Genomic DNA, 16,887 nt, shown 5'->3' with positions numbered 1-16,887 from the left:
CGCAGTAGAAAAGTGCTTCAGAGGCCTGCACCCTCACCCTGTTTAGCCAAGGAAAAGAAAACTAATAGAAGGAGGAGGATAAAAGGTTTGCTGGAGCAGGGAAAGAGGGCTGATAGCCGCCCAGTGTGGGTTTTCACCTCCTTTTCTGAGCTTTAGGAGAGCAAGGGGTGCTTTGGGGTTCCCCATCTCACCCAGAGGCTTGCAGCAGTGCCCCGTAGCAGTGTGACTGTTGAGTAAACTGCACATTCCCAGCCATTCCACAAGCTGGTGTGACATGCATTTTTGCCCCAAGCTCAGTGTGAAGTTGCATTTAGCATCAGGGCACGGCATCGCTGTGGGTTCACATTTCCAACCAATGCCTGAAGTCTGCTGCAGAGCAGAGGCCAGCCCGCAAGCCTGAATTGCTGGGGCCTGTGAAGCTCAGGCTCCTGCAGGCGGGGATAAGCCCTCAGTGCTCCGTAGTGTTGGGGCTGCTCACACACCCTGCTCCCCAGACTTTACCATTTTCGGGCTGCCTCTGGGCTGCGTTTACATTCCTTTCCCTCCTTCCTGGTGACACCGACAGCTCCTTCTCCCTTTTTCCTTGGCCTGTTGGGCTTTTGTAAATATTTATGCACGGTGTTGGCGGTGCCTGCTGCAGGGCTGGGGCATTTCGGGTCTTCGGATGAGGCTCCTGAGTCCTCCCTGTAGGGCTGACGTGCTTCAGGTGGTAACAGTATGGTTACATAGGAAGGACAATCGCATGGGGATGTGGCTCAGTTGGACTGAGTGACCTTAGAGGTCTTTTCCAAACTTTATGACTCTAATTCAATCCTATGAATGTGCTGGGGACCGTAGGGTGTTCGGGGGCAATATACCAGGGTATCTCCAAGGTGATGGGAACTATGGCTGCGGGACTGCTGTACACTATGGGGTTCCTAATGGGGCTGAGTTCTGCAACACTTTTTGGGGGGGACCTTGAGCAGAAACGAGCTGGATCTGAGGCTTGCAAAGTGCCAGGGAGACCCCGAGGGGCTGCAATAAGCTGTGGGGTCTCAAAGTGGAAAGGTGCCGACCCCAAGGACCGCCGGCTGCAACGCGCCATGGGGTCCCGGTGGCCACGGCGTGCCGATCCCCCCCCCCCGCCCCAGGCTCAGCCCCTGGGAGCAGGGAGGTGCCACGGCGGGACGCGGGCGGAGCCGGGAGGCAGCGGGCGGAGCCGGCCCGCAGCGGGGCCGCTTAAACCCGTCCCGCCGCCCCGCCCCACACCCGGACCGACGGTCGGAGGGACGCGCGGACGCAGGCGGTGGGCGGCCGCGGGGCTGCTCCGCCAGCCCGGGCCCCGCAGCCCCGATGGGGCCGGCCCGGAGCCGCCCCCGGCAGCGCTGAGCCGCACGGAGCCGCCAGGTACCGCGCTGGGGGAGGGCGGGGGGCTGCGGGGACGTTCGCATCCGCATCCGTCGGGGGAACCGCGGGCCGAGAGCCCCGTGCAGCCTCTCGCCGTGTGCGGGGCGAAGCGACGGGGCGGGAGTCCTGGCCGCATCCCGCAGCGCTGCGGGGTTGTTCTCCCGTCGTTATCCTGCGGGGTGCCGCTCCGGGCTTTCTAGGAACGGCTGCGAAGTGCTGTAGGGCCGGCTGGTTTCGGTGGGTTTGGGAACCGAGCAGCTCCGGATGAGCTCTGCGTTTCCGACGCCCCGCGGTGGTATTTCTCACCTTTCCTTTGAGCTTTCTTTGCGCTATCGAGCCGCTTCCTTCCGGCACTGTCTGCTGCGAGAGGACCCCGTTGGAAGGGACCGTTGCGGTCATCGGGCTCAGCCCCAGTTTGCAACTCGGAAGGAGCCGGGCCTTGATTCTTTCTCCTTTTCCAGCTTTTAAACGAGTTACTTTGTATCCATTTACACGTATTTTAAGCAGATCAGCGTGCCTCCCTGTGCTTTCCTCCCGGCTGCTCCAAACCCAGCAGGCTCCCTCCTGCCGCAGAGAGAACGTGCTGTCCCATGCATTCGATGGCTTTTCTTTCTTTCTTTCTTTTCTTTTCTTTTCTTTTTTTCATAGGATGTGTTGGCTTTTGGAATAAAAGGGGTGAGAGAGCAGGGGCAGCACCGCGCTCCATCACTTCCTCTCTCCGGTGATGCCGCGTGCTCCCTGCTCCATCCGGCGGTGCTTCCTGCCCCCACCCCCCCACGACCCTCTGGGGAACACCGCACGTTTCCCATTTTGGGGCTAAATCCCCGGTTTTGGGGCAGCTCAGGGCCACGGCCCTCTTGGCACAAAGCTTACCCCAGCAGTTTGGTGCCCTCGGTAATGGCATAGCCGTCCTAATTTAGGAAGCTGTAAACGAGCAGTTTGCAGGGAAGGGTGTAATTTGGGGGTTTCTCCCAGGGAGAGGCCGTGTTGTGTAGCGGAGCTGAGGACAAGTGGCTGTGGCACTGGCTCCCCTGTAGACAGAACAAAACCTGGGTGGGGTGCCCAGGATCGATGCGGTGCTTCCCTCCCCAAAACATTAAAAAATATATATATATCTTTGTATGTTTTAAAAGATAAAACTGCATTGCAACGCTGGGAGTGCAGCAGTGGTTTGTTTGTCCCTGTTCCTCCTGCTGACAATGAGGCAGCCAGGGCGAGTGCACGCTTCCTCCCACCGTGGCAGATGCATCCTGCAGCTGGGCCCCCCCGCTATATTTAGGCCATTGTTAGTGCTGGCCTTGGGCCTCCGCCAGCTCCCTGTGCCGTGGGGGTCGGACCCATATGTGGGGGCTGACACGGTGGGAAACAGAGGGGTGAGGTCAGGGGTGCCGATGGGTGAGTGGGAGCGCTGCTCTTTTCCACCGCTTTGGTGGAGAAGAGCTGTATGGTTTGCAACTAGCAAGCAAAGGGATTTATTTATTTTGGTTTAGAGGAAAGAAGTGGCTTTTCACAAGGCAGCCAAAAATCTGGTCTTGGTGACAAAGCCTGTTTGCAAGGCAGCACAGCAGACTGCAAAAGCATCTGAGGGTCAGGGTGCTGGTTCCCCATCAGTGCCCGGCTCCCAGCACATGCTGTGTCCACGCCGCCGAGCCCCGGCGCTGTGCATTTGCTACGGAAGCAAGAAAAGCGCCTTTTTCTTCCTGAGCTTAGCAGGAAGAACAGGCACTGCATTGTCCCAGGGTGGCCGAGCATGGCGGGATGCTCCTGGCTGTCCTCTGCTCCCCTTTGGAGTCCTCTGTATGCATGCATGCACGCACATGTCTGCAGGCACTTGCTTGTGGATGCACATGTTGGCGTGTGCCTCCATGTGTGCACAGGAAAGCCGGTCGCAATCTCAGCGTGCAACAACAAATGCAGTGTGCTGGGAATGAGCCTGGGAGGAAATCACAGATTGCTGGAGCACTTAGCTGTGTTTTGCTGCTCTTCAAGCATTTTCCGTGCTCACGCTGGGGCACAGGAGGCTAATGGCTGTCCTGCCAGGACGGGAAGCCGCAGGTCACTCTGCAGTGCCATCTGCTGACTCATCACATTTTGGGGGCTGGCTCTAGGGTTTCTTCTTTCCCCTCTTCCCAGCCTTGATGGCAGAGAAGCTGTGCTGGGGATTCAGCTGTGGTGGGGCTGGACCCAGCTTGGAGGACAAGGGGAGAGAAAGCCTGTAAGGAGAGCGGGAAGGAAATTGGAGAGCACGGGAAGGGCTGGGTTCGTGTTTCTTCGGAAATGGGCCTCCCCTTGCCATGCCGGGGCAGCTGAAAAAATTCCTCTCCCTTTACCATCCCCCTCCCTCTCATCCCGACCCTGTTCTTCTGTCCCTGTGCAGCCTGTGGATGATGGGCACGACCGCCAGTACGGCTCAGCAGACTGTCTCAGCCTCTGCCTTCGAGAGTGTGCATGGCATTGGCACCATGGAGGACCAGCGCTCCTTGAGCATCCACTCCTTCCAAACCCTTGGGCTGCACAACAGCAAGGCCAAGTCCATCATCACCAACAAAGTGGCACCAGTGGTCATCACGTGAGTCCCAGCAGCCATCTGCAGTCCCTCCATGCTGTCTCCAGATTGGACGCTGTCCTTTCTTGGTTCATTTCAAACCCTCTCTATCTCCTGTTGCATGCTCCCCTCTCTCTCCATGCTTTCAGCAAAAAGAAATCCCTACTTATTTATTTTTGGGTAATCGTACCTCCTTCTGCATGTGATTCCTCCAGGTACAACTGCAGGGAGGAGTTCCAGATCCACGATGACCTGCTGAAGGCCAACTACACAGTAGGACGCATCTCTGAGACCACGCTGGAGCACTACCTGGTGCAGGTTGGCATTGCTACTTGTTGCTCCTGCATGCTTCCTGTGCTCGGATCCTGTTCCATCTTCTTTCTTATCCTGTAGGGGAAATATTTCATGGTCAGAGATGTGTACGGCAAGTTGGATGTCTTGAACACTACCGGCAGCTGTGGAGCTCCGAATTTCCGGCAAGCCAAAGGAGGTTATGCAGTGTTTGGTATGGGTCAGCCCAGCCTCAATGGTTTCAAGCTTGTGCTGCAGAAGCTGCAGAGAGAAGGCCACAAGGTTGGTGCAGTGAGAGCAAGCGTGGCCTTAAAGCAGAGCTCTTCTGCTCTTGTTTGTGAGAGAGGATCTGTAGGTTGTTGTGGAAATTGAGAGGATATGTGTGAAGAGAGTGGCCAAAATACTCCATCTCCAGAGCTGCTGGTCAGTCCATGGAGGAGGCTGGCACTAGGTTTTGGGAAGCCTTTTCCCCTGCTGCATGCTTGGCTGCATCCCTCATATCCCTCATCTGTGGCCATCTTTCCAGGAGTGTGTCTTCTTCTGTGTTCGTGAGGAACCTGTGCTCTTCTTGCGTGTGGAGAATGACTTTGTGCCCTACACTCCAAGGGGCAAGGAGAACCTCCATGAGAACCTCCACGGTTTGCAGAGGGGGCTGTGTGTGGAAGATCTGGAGCTCACCATCCGCAAAGAGGTGATTCCCATGGGCTGGGGAGTTGCTGGGGCTTTGGTAGGGTTCTACATCTTCTGGTGTGCAGCTCTGCATTCTTGGGTGTCCAAGAAAGTGAAAAATCAGAAGCACTGAGATGGGGATTGTGCCCATTCTCCCCTTTGGACATCTCATGGGGATGGGTTTGAAGCAGCCAGATACTGCGTGGGGCCTCCACCCGCATCCACCAGGCCCACAGGTGTAGATGGCAATCTCTATCTCCACTAGATCCACAACTTTGCACAGCTGAGTGAGGGAGTCTACTATGTGTACAATGACATTGAGCGCTTTCGGGATGAGCCGCACACTGTGAGGGTGCAGGGTGAGGAGGACATCCATGTAACGGAGGAGGTGTACCGCCGGCCCATCTTCCTCCTGCCCACCTACCGCTACCACCGCCTGCCCCTGCCTGTTGATGGGGCCCCTCTGGAGGAGCAGTTCGATGCTTTCATCCACTTCCTTAGGGTGAGCCAAGCGAAACCGTGGGGATTTTGGGGTGGGATTTGCTTCCCCAGTTTTCTGGGACTGGTGGGAAGGGCTGTTACTCCTGCGTTTAGGTAAAGGAACCATCTCCACCCCAGGCAGAGTGCTGGAGATGCTCTTGGAATTGCAGAATGACTTGTGTTGGAAGGGACCTCTAAGGTCATGTAGTTCCAACCCCCATGCTATAGGCAGGGATACCTCCTACTAGACCAGGTTGTTCAGGTTGTTCATAGCCCCATCCTTGCTCCTTGCATAGATTGATTAATTTTGGGTGAACTTATTTTGCAAGCCCTTCATGTTCAACAGTCACCAAACCAATGTGCAGGCTTGGTGTCACTGTATTCTTCCCTCTTCTAAAATAAAACAGAAGCTTCCTGTGTGAAGTAGCCTGTCTGGGGAAGCAACAGCTGGAGGGGTCCCTGAGGGGGGGGTCCTACTTTCTTCCCCTTTTTGGCTTCATGTAACAGGGAGCCTGCGCGTGTGATTGTGTCCTGTTCCTGCCTGTCCATGCCCCTTGCTGGAGGTGGTGATCTCTTACGCCTCCCAGCATTCCTGCACACTCAGCTCCTTTTGAGGGAAAACAGTTTGGGTTTGGTGCAAATGCTTGTGGTGGCAGGCCTGATATGGAGGATTTGGGCCGGGAAGTGGGACTAATGATTAATCCCATCATTGATTCATGGAGGAGGGGATCATCACTGATGGGGCCATCCCTCAGCCTGCTCCCCATGAGATGCCCATGCCAGCCTGTGCTCTCCTTGCTGCCCCTGGGTACCATCCATCCCTGTCTCTCTTCCTCTTAGGAGAGCCCTGGTCTGCTGCTGCGGGATCCCAGCCGCCCCCCACCAGCACTGCTCTTCAGCTGCCAGACTGGAGTGGGCAGGACCAACCTGGCCATGGCCTTGGGCACCCTCATCCTCCTCCACCACCGGGGAGCAGCACCCAAGACTGAGTAAGTGAGACAGTCCCAGTGTGGTCAGCATGGCCATGGTGCTCATTGGTTTAATGGCCTCTTTCTCCCTTTTCCTTGGGTAGCCCCCCACATCCAGCCAAAACACCGCCGAGGGCCAGATTTCGGGTCATCCAGAGCTTCATCGAGATGGTACCCAAAGGGCAACAGATGGTGGAGGAGGTAAGTGAGGGGGGGTCTGCCAAACCCATGCTGATATCGGGGTGGGCAAAGTGGGCTTCCTCTGCTCACTGGCTCTCCCTGCTCAAGGTGGACAGTGTGATTGCCTCCTGCTCAGAGATGCACGACATGAAGGAGGCCATCTATGAGTCCAAGAAGAAGCTGGAAGGGATTGGAGAAGACTACCAGATCCAGGTACTGCTTCTCGGGTGACATCTCCCTCTCCTAAACAGCCATGGAGCATCAGTCAGGGCCCCCTTTAGTGAGCCATTAATTAGAGGATTGCTCAGCTGCCTTTATAACCCTGCTCTGTGCATGGTAATTTATAGAAATGTTTTCATGAGCGGATTGGAAGAATGTAAATTATAGAAATCCAAAACTTCCTGTGCCCTGGAAGCTTCCCAGGGGTGTGTAAACCTTGAAGGTTGTGAAGGTTTTTTTTTCCTGTTTAAGAGCAATGAAATTAAGCAGGCCAGGGCTTTGTGGAAACCTGACTTCTTATTTTGAGCATTGTCTCTGGTTCTGGCAGATGCCCTTGAGACAGATAATACTCTGTCTTTGTTTCTACCATCTTTAATACTGCGAAATGAGTGGGTTGGGGTCCAGCATCTTCTCTGGCTTTTCCAGCTGGTCTTTTGGTTGACTGGGAAGACTCAGATCCCAGATGCATTTTAACTCCCCTTCCAGCTTTTCTGGATTTGAATTTTTCCATCAGGGTGTGACAAGCATGCCGCTAGAGTGGGGCACCCCAAATTAAATCCTTCCCTGTTAATTTCCTAGGGTAGATTTGCGTCTGCTTGGTGCTGCTTCGTGTGATGGTGCATGTTGTTGTGTACAGCAGGGGGACTCTCTTGGCTATGAGGCCAAGTGTGGACAGAGCCATAGGAGCACACCTGGGTGCCCTTCTTGGGCACTCTGGGGTCAAAGGGTGATCTGGCTGACCCTCCATTCACACTGGGGAGGGCTGCTGTGTGTCCTCCTCGACAATGGAAAACAAGTGGCTGGGGATTGCTGTAAATTAGCCCAGAGGAGTGTTTATTTGAAGTCTGCACGTAGCAAGAGCACATTTAAACAATGGCAGGGGGCCAGGAAAATGTGCTGGGTGATGTGGGTGGGGGGAGAGGAGAAGAGGAAAGACTCTGGGCACCGAGGAGTTGGGGGGCAGGGAGGGGAAAGAAAAGTTTGAGCTTCTGGAGTGATGGCACAGAGAAGTGATGCTGGGTCTTGGGTGGGATGCTCAATTCCATCCATACAGTGCCTGGCCCTTCCTGGCCTGACCCTGGCTTGTCTCTGTGCTCCCAGGCTCTGTTGTGGGTTTTGGGAGCCAATGTGCTGCTCTGCCTCTTGATAAATGACTGCAGGCGGGATTTGTCTTGTGGATCACAAGTAAATATTCATGACTCAATGCCATTGTGTTGGCAGTGCACAGAGCCTGCTTGCCAAGTCTGCCTGGGATGCAGGAAAGAATCCTCTGCAATGCATGTTCTGTCTTAATGGGGTTTCCATCATGTCCACGATGGGGATTTTGCTTGTAGGGAATAGGGGCAGGATGTGTGTGTCTCCCTGGGGTCTATCACATGGACTGTAATCTCCAAAGGGCCTTTGGGAGAACCTTGTGTAGAGTTGCATACTGTTCTGCTGGTCCTGAGGTTTTGAGCTTGCATCCCAAACCCAGTAGTTTCTGGGGGAACCCCATGGCTCCCAGGGAAGCCCGATGACTGGAGCATCACAGCTGGAATCCATAGTGGTGTCCAAGGTGGTGTTGGCACCTTGTGTTGATCAAACCCCTCTGTTTGGGTCTTGCTCTCCTAGTAGCATCTGGACATTGTATCTCCCGGACAGGCAGGCAGCCTGTGTTGTGTTGGACCTGCTCCCAGAGTGTCCGTGGGTGAAAGGGAAGGCTTTGTTTGATCTGAAATGCAAATTTATAGCTCTAAGAATTGCTTAATATGGAAAATTGAGATGTTTCATTTAAAAACATAAACTAAAAGACAAAAGCACAGAAAACTATTCCAGATAGGGTTCCGTAGCTTTATTCCACTTTCATTCTCATGTGGAAGCAGCTTGGTGAAGTTAGTGTGAAAATGCTGAAGCCCTTCTTAGGGACTTACATGGCATTTCTGCCTCCTTTCCTCCAAATCAGTATTTACAAACAGCCTGAGGCCAGCTAGCTGCTTGCTCATCTCCTCCTAAGCAGGCATGTGGTGCTCTCCTAGGCTCCAGGAGGAGCTGCTCCTGCCCTGTGATCTGCGATGGGTGTGATTAATGTCCTATGTGTTTGCTTTCAGGGGAACAGCACCAAAGAATACTTCCTCCAGAGGACTCTGCAGAGCCTTGAACACTATTTCTACCTGATTGCCTTCAACTATTACCTTCATGAGCAGGTAAAGACCACATCTCCTGGCTGGGTGGTGGGAGGGCAGGGCAACATCTCAAGCTGCAATGGGAGGAGGATGGCATCATCATTGACTCCTTTTTTGGAAGCATGTGGCAGGGGGTGGGGGCGAGCCCAGGCTGATGGCGTGCCCCCTCCCCGGCCCCCCGCCGGCAGTACCCCCTGGGCTTTGCCCTCAGCTTCAGCAGGTGGATGTGCCGGCACCCTGAGCTCTACCGACTGCAGGCGAGCATGAACTCCTCTGAGCTCACCATCACCGGGGACCTCATCACCAAGGGAACACGAGTGCTGGTGAGTGCCTCACCTGGGTGTAGGAATGGGGCTGGTTGTCTGCTGGAGTGGCACTGTCTTGGGATGCTCAACCTCGAGGAGGTTTGGTGTGGTGGGAGAAGCAAGGGGTTGTCTGTGGTAAGGCAGGTGTTGAGTCTTAGGCCTCCAGGTCTGTATCCTCAGCAGGGATGGGTGCGTTCCTAGTGATGACCTGCGCACACCAGTGTGCCCAGCCCTGTCTGTTGTGCCACAGGTGGTGGATGAGCGCTTCTGCCCAGACGTGCTGAGCACTGTGAAGGAGATGAGCGTAGCCAATTTCCGACGGGTGCCTAAGATGCCCATCTATGGGACAGCGCAGCCGAGCTCCAAGGTGAGAGGCAGGTGCCTTGTGGCAGGCAGGGCCACCCCTCTGAGTGCCATCCTCTCACCTTGGCTACCCCTTCCCCCAGGCCCTGGGCAGTGTCCTGCGGTACCTGACAGATGCAAAGAGAAAGCACTCGCGCATCTTGTGGGTCAGCCTGCGGGAAGAGGTGGTGCTGGAGGGGAACGAGCAAATCTACACACTCAGGGAGCCAGGAAGCCTTGACCAGCTCATCCCTGTGCCGGTATCCACACCTGAGCAGCTGGAGGTGAGCCTGGGCTTTGGGGTGCACCTTGGTGTGCCTGGTCCTGCCTTGGGGTAATGCGTTCTGGGTGTGATGCTTGTTGAAGGAGTCTCCTCTTTGCATATGAGCATCTTTGCTGGGGATCACCAGAAGCACGGGGGCTTCACCCCAAATGGTGCCAAGGGAAGGATGCACAAAGGTTTCACACTGGGGTTGTGTGAAATCTGCTCACCGGTGTTGTTCATGGCTGGTGATTCTTCCCTCTGTCACGTCTGTCCTCTTTGCTCCAAAATTTTACTTTAAATTTGACCTTGTATTGCATTCCTTTGAGCTTTCTGCAGATAACTGGATGTAGGACAGAGGTGTTAGGTCATGTTCCTTATGAGGGAAAGGCATCTCCCACTCTGAGCCCTCATGAGAGAGATGTTCCTGGGAAATAAATATTAGATGCCCCCTCACCCACCATAGGTACTTGTCTGGGGCTATAAATATATATTTATTGCAAAGGGGGTTTTGCTGCCAGCAGCATCTTGGTTGCCTGGAGAAGTAAGGTCTCTGGGGTGTATGGGGATGGCAGTGCCCAAGATCCCTGGACAGAAGTGGCAGCCAGGACCTGGAGTGTGAGTCAGTGTCAGGCTGTATCTTAAAACATAAAAATGGTGGGGGAAAAACAAAAACAAAACAAACAAACAAAAAAAACCCAAAAAAACCCAACAAAACAAAAACTGAGGGGAAAAGGTGAAAGAGGAGTAGGTCTGATGGTTCTGGTGGTGAGGTTTTTTCTGTACTTTGCAGAAACTTGAGTCCACGCTGAAGGGTGACCTGCTAAAGTCACAGAAATGGCTGGAGGTCTACTTGGAAGCAGAGAAGCAGATGAAGATGTTCAAGAGCTGTCTGACCACACAGGAGATCTTCAACCAGCACAAGAGTACCTGCCAGGGCCTGACCTACCGGCGCATCCCTATCCCTGACTTCTGTGCTCCCAAGGAGCAGGTAGCAGCATTGTCACCACATCCTAAGCCTGCCTTCCATATTTATTTGTTTCTGACTGAGGGCAGGGGATGGGTGAGAGCATCCTCCTTAAAACCCTTGGTGTTGCTCTCACAGGATTTTGACCGGCTGCTGGAGGCGATGAAGAATGCCCTGGCTGAAGACTCACGGACAGCCTTTGTATTCAACTGTGCCAGTGGCCGGGGCAGGACCACTACAGCCATGGTCATCGCTGTCCTCACGCTCTGGCACTTCAATGTGGGTACCAGTGCTTGCAGATGGTGGGGGCTGTAGGGATAGTTCCTTTTTTTGTTGCCTCTGTGTAGCCACAGAGGAACTGTAGGAGGAGTGGTGATGTGTCCCCATTTGTCCTGTTCCTGAGGAGTGGTGGGAGGCACTGGAGGAATGAAGGGTTAAGGGCGGGAGAGATGTGGCTCTTCTCTTGCAGAGTAGATGGGGGGTAAAATTTCAGGTGGCCAAGTGTGTAACACTCTATCCTTCTCTGCCTTCTGTAGGGCATCCCTGAGATGAGTGAGGAGGAGATTGTGAGTGTGCCTGATGCCAAGTACACTAAAGGGGAGTTTGAGGTGAGTCCTGGAGCCAACATGACCCCATGCTGTGTAGGGTCTTGCTTGGTGAGACTTGCTTGGGGGAGGATGGTTCTTTCCTGGGCTGGGGGATGAGTGTGGGCAGGGAGTGGTTGGGTTGAGGGCACCAGGTGTTGAGTGCAGGCACGGAGTGGTTGGCTTGAGAGCATCAGGTGAAGACCCTTCCTGTGTTCCAGGTAGTGATGAAGGTGGTCCAACTCCTGCCTGATGGTCACCGGATGAAGAAGGAGGTGGATATGGCCCTGGACACGGTCAGCGAGACCATGACACCCATGCATTACCACCTTCGAGAAATCATCATCTGTACCTACCGGCAGGTGAGCAATGCCCTTTTCTGCTGTAGGGGTGATCCACCAGAACCCAAATAGGGCAGCCACATCATGGATAAGAGTGGGACCTCACACCAAAGCTGTGTGGCACGTCACCAAGGAGAAACCAGGGCTCCCAGGGTAGTGGCTTTGGGGGTTCTTCACTGATTTTTTCCCTCCCCCTGCATGAAAACGGGAAAATACAGCAAGGCCTGACAGCTCCCATGTGGCTGTTTGCCACAACTGGTTATGGGGTGAGGAGCAGAAAGCAGAAGATTAAGTTGATAACTGATTTACTACTCACTGTGGTCCCTTACCCAAAGCAATAGGGGCTTGAGGGTTGTGGTGGTCCAGCATCCCTTGCTGTGCTGAATCCTGCCTCCCATTCCTCCTGCTGCAGCCAGCAGAGGGCAGGGCTGCTCTGTGATGTTCTCCTTCTGGCTTGTCCAATTTGAGGGGGTGGAACACCCAGGCGTCGCAGCTGGCCAAGCCATGCGCTTCTTGGCAGCCTTGCCTTTGCAGAGCTGTGATGACGGGGCGAGCTGCTCCCATTCATTAGCATTATTATTTTTTGGAATGCGGCCTCCTGCCCGTTCCCGCGACCTCCTCGTGCCCCTTGCTGGCACTTGGCAGTGAGGAGCAGCACATGGGTGTTCCTGGGCCATATCCTGTTTCCCAGCCAGCTGCATCCAGCCCGCCCTGATGGCCTGGTGGGGAAGGAAGATAAGCAGGGAGTCATCCTCTGCCCCAGGAAGAGCCTTTTATCGCTGCCTAAGAGGCAATGCGTGCAAAAGCTTTAATGCAGTTTTTTTTTTTTTCTTTTCCCAAAATCTGAGCCCAGGATAGGCAAGTGCTATGGGGAATCTCTGCTTTGGCTGGCAGGTACAAACTGGAAGAAAGGCATGTGCTTCCAAATGTACATAGCCCCACCGTGGGCAGGTTTTGGTTGCACCCTGCTTTTTTTTTAGTCTTGGGTTGGTGGGAGCAATGTTTGGAGCTATGCAAGGGACGCTCCACAGGGTCAGGGCAAACAGGATGGAAGGAAAATTTGCTCTGGTGCTCAGCTTGGATTCCTTCCTATCCCTTCCCATCCTAAACTGGGAAGAAAAAATAGATTGATGCCTTCCTTCCGCTGTTGGAGGATGTGTTGTTCAGGGAGGTTGAGTGCTTCTGCAGAAGCTGGCAGCAATAGTTGGCTGCTTCTTTTGGTCTCAGCTGCAGCAGAGATATCCAACAAGGCTTTGCATGTTCATATGATCCACCTGAAGATGATGACATCCATTAGGTTCCTTGGCTTAGCGGGCATTTCAGTGGGGCCTTGTTGCTCAGTTGTTGTTGTCTTTAGTGCAATTGTTTCCTAACCATCTCCTACCTTTTGGCTTCACGTTTGGTTAGAAAATCTCATCAGGATCAGCTCTGTTCAAGTATCCCTGTGTATACTTCGGACTGACGTCTTTCCCAGTGCAGAATTGATCACATGGCGTTGCTAGGAGTAGGGCTCTGAATCAGTTGGGGAAGGAAAAGTAACAAAGCATGGTTTTCAAAGATGGGAACACTTGTTTCCAAAACCAGTAGGGCATGGTTTGCATGTGGAGAAAGGCAGGGTGCTGGGCATGGGCACGCATTTAGTAACACCTATTTCTGAGGGCTGTAGGGCACAAAGGGAAGCTTTTTATATGCTAGAAACCACAGCACTATGAGAGCCTGGGCTGCCAAGCAGATTCTTGTCTTTCCTTGCGCTTGCAGGGGCGGTCGGGAAAGGATGAGCAGGAGCGGCGGCTGCTGCGGCTGCGGAGCCTGCAATACCTGGAGCGCTACATCTACCTGATCCTTTTCAATGCCTACCTGCACCTGGAGAAGAAGGACTCCTGGCAGCGGCCCTTCAGCCTCTGGATGCGTGAGGTAGGGCTTCAGTTTGGGCCAAAATCTGGTGTGATGCAGTGCCTGGGGAGGAAAGGTGCTTGTGTTCTTGTCTGTCACTCGCAGGTAGGTGTGCAGTGTGTGTTGGACCCAACCCACTGCTACCTCTTGATGTTATAACCAAACATTTGGGGCTGTGCTCCCAGTGCTGGGAAAGCTCCTGTTTTAACACATCTTGAATAAGCTATTAATTAACCCATGTCATGGAGACGCATGGAGTGTTAGGGAAATACTGCATCACTGCAAGGTGAGAGAACCTTGTCCTTTGCCCTGTGCCACCTATTCACAATGGGGAAACATTCCTGGCTTTTAGGTTCTCCTCATAGCCAGGCTAGGATGCCCAGCTTGTCCCTGCTCCAACTTTTTGATTCCTCCAGAAAGACTTAAAATTTGAGACACCTTTCCCAGGTGCCCCGCTTGGGAAATACTGTGCTCTCTCCTTCCCCTGGGATGAAATGAGCCTCCCGTGCCCCTGTTTGCTGGGAGAGGGTGCGCCCCACTGAGCATCAAAGGTCCCTTTGGCTCCAGCACAAGCGCTGCGCTTTCAGTATTTATTTAAAAAAAAAAAAAAAAATTAAAAGCCCAACAAGGCCACATTGTAACTTTATTTCCGGAAGGGCGCCAAAGTTAACAAACCATAAAGCTGCTTATAAAACGCAGCAGCAGCAGCCGGAGGAAGGCACGGGGAGGGGTCGGTGCCATGCCGGCGCGGTGGGCTTGGGTCACGCAAGGAGATGCTGTGCGGCCATTCATCTGCAGCAAAACCAGCTCACCCTCTGCTGTGCTTCCAGGTGGCGGCTGTGGCTGGTGTGTACGAGGTGCTGGATGGGCTGGGCTTCCCTGAGCTGGAGCAGCTGGAGGATGAGGAGCCGATGCAGAGGCTACGTGGGCGCTGGAGGGCGCAGAACAGGGCCGGCTGGCCCAGCCGTGGGGACTTCATATAGGGGTAGAGACTGCGTGCACCCTGAGTGAAAAGGGAGGGGGAAAAAAAGAAACCAGGGGGAGGGAGGGAACCTTTGACCATGAGAATTAGGGGTTCTTCAAGATGCAATAAAGATGTTGTAAGTTAAACAAGAAGCTGTTGGATGGGTGCTTGTGAGTGAGGGAGCGTGAGTGTCTATATACGTGTGTGCATGCTGACAGTCATATCTGTAAGTGTGCACACACATTTTATAAATGTTTGTATAGGTGTGAATGCGAACAGGTCTGTGTATATCCAGGCCCAAAGCTTTGTAGCCTGCTTTGGAACTTGCAGCCTTCCCCTCTTTGCATGGGAATCCTCAATAGCTGGTGGTATTTGCTCATTCTTTCTGATTTTTTTTTTTGGCTGTGTATGGCACTGGGGGAAGCGATGCATTGGAGCTTCCAATGGTTTTTGAAGCCTTAGAGCATCCATATTTGAGGGCAGCACTTGTGAAGACAGTGGGAATTCTGCCTCTGAGCATTAGCCTTTCAGAATATACATCTGGATTGCACCTGAAAACATAATTAATAGACATAATGAGTGGATTCTTTTTTAATTGGGTGTGAAATGATCAAGAAGGGACACAGGGCTCCCTCCTGCTGGCACCCCTGTGCTGGGGATGGCTGGAGCCACCCGCTTTCATCCACTGCCAGCAGCAGGAGGTGCAGACAGTGTTGAGCAGAAAGGGGGGAGGCTGGAAAAAAGAAATACTTAAAAATAGCATAAGGTGCTTTCTTTTTCTGGCTTAGCTCCTGCTGTGGCTGCGAGAGCCCTGATTTCCCCCAAGGTTCCCTCAACAGCATTTGATTTTCCAGCTTAAACGGGCCTTTTGGTTTTGCTTTTTCTTTCAGGCTGCATTCTTGTTTTGCTGGGTGTTTTCTGCTGATTTTTTGTAGTGATGGAGATGGGCTCACAATGAGAGGCGGGGGGGGAGGGCTGTGCCCCCACCCACACCCTTCCTAACAACAGGGGGGATGCTGAGCAGGGTCTTAATGAGCAAGTCTTTAATTGCTGCAGTCCTCCAGCCCTTTAATCTGGGTAATGAAGGCTGGAGATTTGCATCACCTGCACTGGGGTCTCAAAGGCTTTTTTCCGCTTTCCCACCTTCATGACAAGCGATTTCCAACACGGGCCAAAAGCAATTGTCTGGAAGAAAAGGGCCGATGGGTATGAATGCATTTGGGTGTGAAAAGCGACTGTGCCCTATTTATTTTGAGGTAAGAACGTCATGGCTGCAGTGTGCAGGCATTCAGAGCCCTCAGCCTCAGGCATCCCGGCCCTGTGGGGATCAGGAATGCCTGCACCCAGCAGCCCCCAGCACACACCCTTGCTGTTACAAGGATAAGGAGGGTGAAGTTTTGCTAGTGGGAAGGAAATTGTGCTTCGAGGTGTGCCCCACAGCATCCCCAGAGGGATGCCCGGGTGGGATGTGGAAATTCAACGCCTTTAGGAAAACACCCACATTCCACTGATGGAAAAAAAGCTGTTTGCGTCAGTGAATGTGGGCATATTGTGGGAGGGATGGGATGTGGGATAGGACCCTGCAGCTTGGGGAGGGACTGCAGCCACCTCCCCAGCCCTCTGCCTGCTGGAGAGGGTGATGTGCTGGGGGCTGGTGTGCTCGTGTGTGCTGAAACATGCCAGTGCTTAAGTATCCTTGTTGTTGTTTATTCCCATTCCAAAGGCCACCAATAAGGGTATAATTGAATATACATGGATATAATGAGGTGATATATACATAAGGAGTTTCTCTTTGAGGGGTAGATGCGGTGCAGAGGGCAGGTTTGGGGCTGCCGGCATGTTAGGCACCCCATTTGTCAATGGAGCAGTGCCCCCTCTATTTATTCAGTGTATGCATGGAGGTTTTTTTTGCTGGGCTTACGTTGGCCAGCAGCCCTGACCCCATGGCCCTCTGCAGGTTCCCGTGTTTTCCCTTCTGCGCCATGCGGGAGGCTGCTGGACCTCAGTGAGGCAACGCATCTGCGTTTCATTTTCCAGCTAAAGAATAGCAATTAAGATGCTTCTGCAGAGCCAGGGCTTGGAAAACTAAAAATAAAGCCATTCCCCAGCAGCCCCAGCCTGCATCCATTAACAGCGACAATCCCAAAAGTTGGGGGCACGGTGCAGAGTATGGGCTCAAAGCAATGTTTCCTTGCACATCATGAGGAGAAGGGCTGCTTTATGGTCCCTGCACACATGAAAAATTCATCTTCCCTTTGCTGAGATGAAGCTGAGTGGTGGCTCAGTGCAGTGTGTGGCCGTGCAGGAGTGATGAGCGGTGTGGGGATGA

General features: G+C 53.5%; 1 protein-coding gene across 1 annotated transcript; it reads left to right on the top strand.

Annotated features, from left to right (window-relative positions):
- Positions 1-1,280: 1,280 nt before the first annotated feature.
- PALD1 (phosphatase domain containing paladin 1) lies at positions 1,281-14,704 on the top strand. The gene is made up of 19 exons (XM_015866462.3): positions 1,281-1,386; positions 3,764-3,955; positions 4,147-4,249; positions 4,325-4,504; positions 4,749-4,913; positions 5,157-5,393; positions 6,212-6,360; positions 6,444-6,540; positions 6,628-6,732; positions 8,826-8,921; positions 9,089-9,223; positions 9,456-9,572; positions 9,652-9,831; positions 10,603-10,800; positions 10,915-11,055; positions 11,313-11,384; positions 11,582-11,722; positions 13,460-13,615; positions 14,425-14,704. The coding sequence occupies exons 2-19, from the start codon at positions 3,771-3,773 to the stop codon at positions 14,575-14,577; spliced, it is 2,610 nt and encodes an 869-aa protein (XP_015721948.2). The 5' UTR covers positions 1,281-1,386; positions 3,764-3,770; the 3' UTR covers positions 14,578-14,704.
- The last annotated feature ends 2,183 nt before the right edge of the window (positions 14,705-16,887 follow it).

This window comes from Coturnix japonica, chromosome 8 (genome assembly GCF_054131305.1).
Source record: "Coturnix japonica strain WE chromosome 8, WE-NBRP24, whole genome shotgun sequence".
In the NCBI taxonomy this organism is placed as follows: Eukaryota; Metazoa; Chordata; class Aves; order Galliformes; family Phasianidae; genus Coturnix; species Coturnix japonica.
This window is presented reverse-complemented; position numbering and strand designations above follow the sequence as displayed.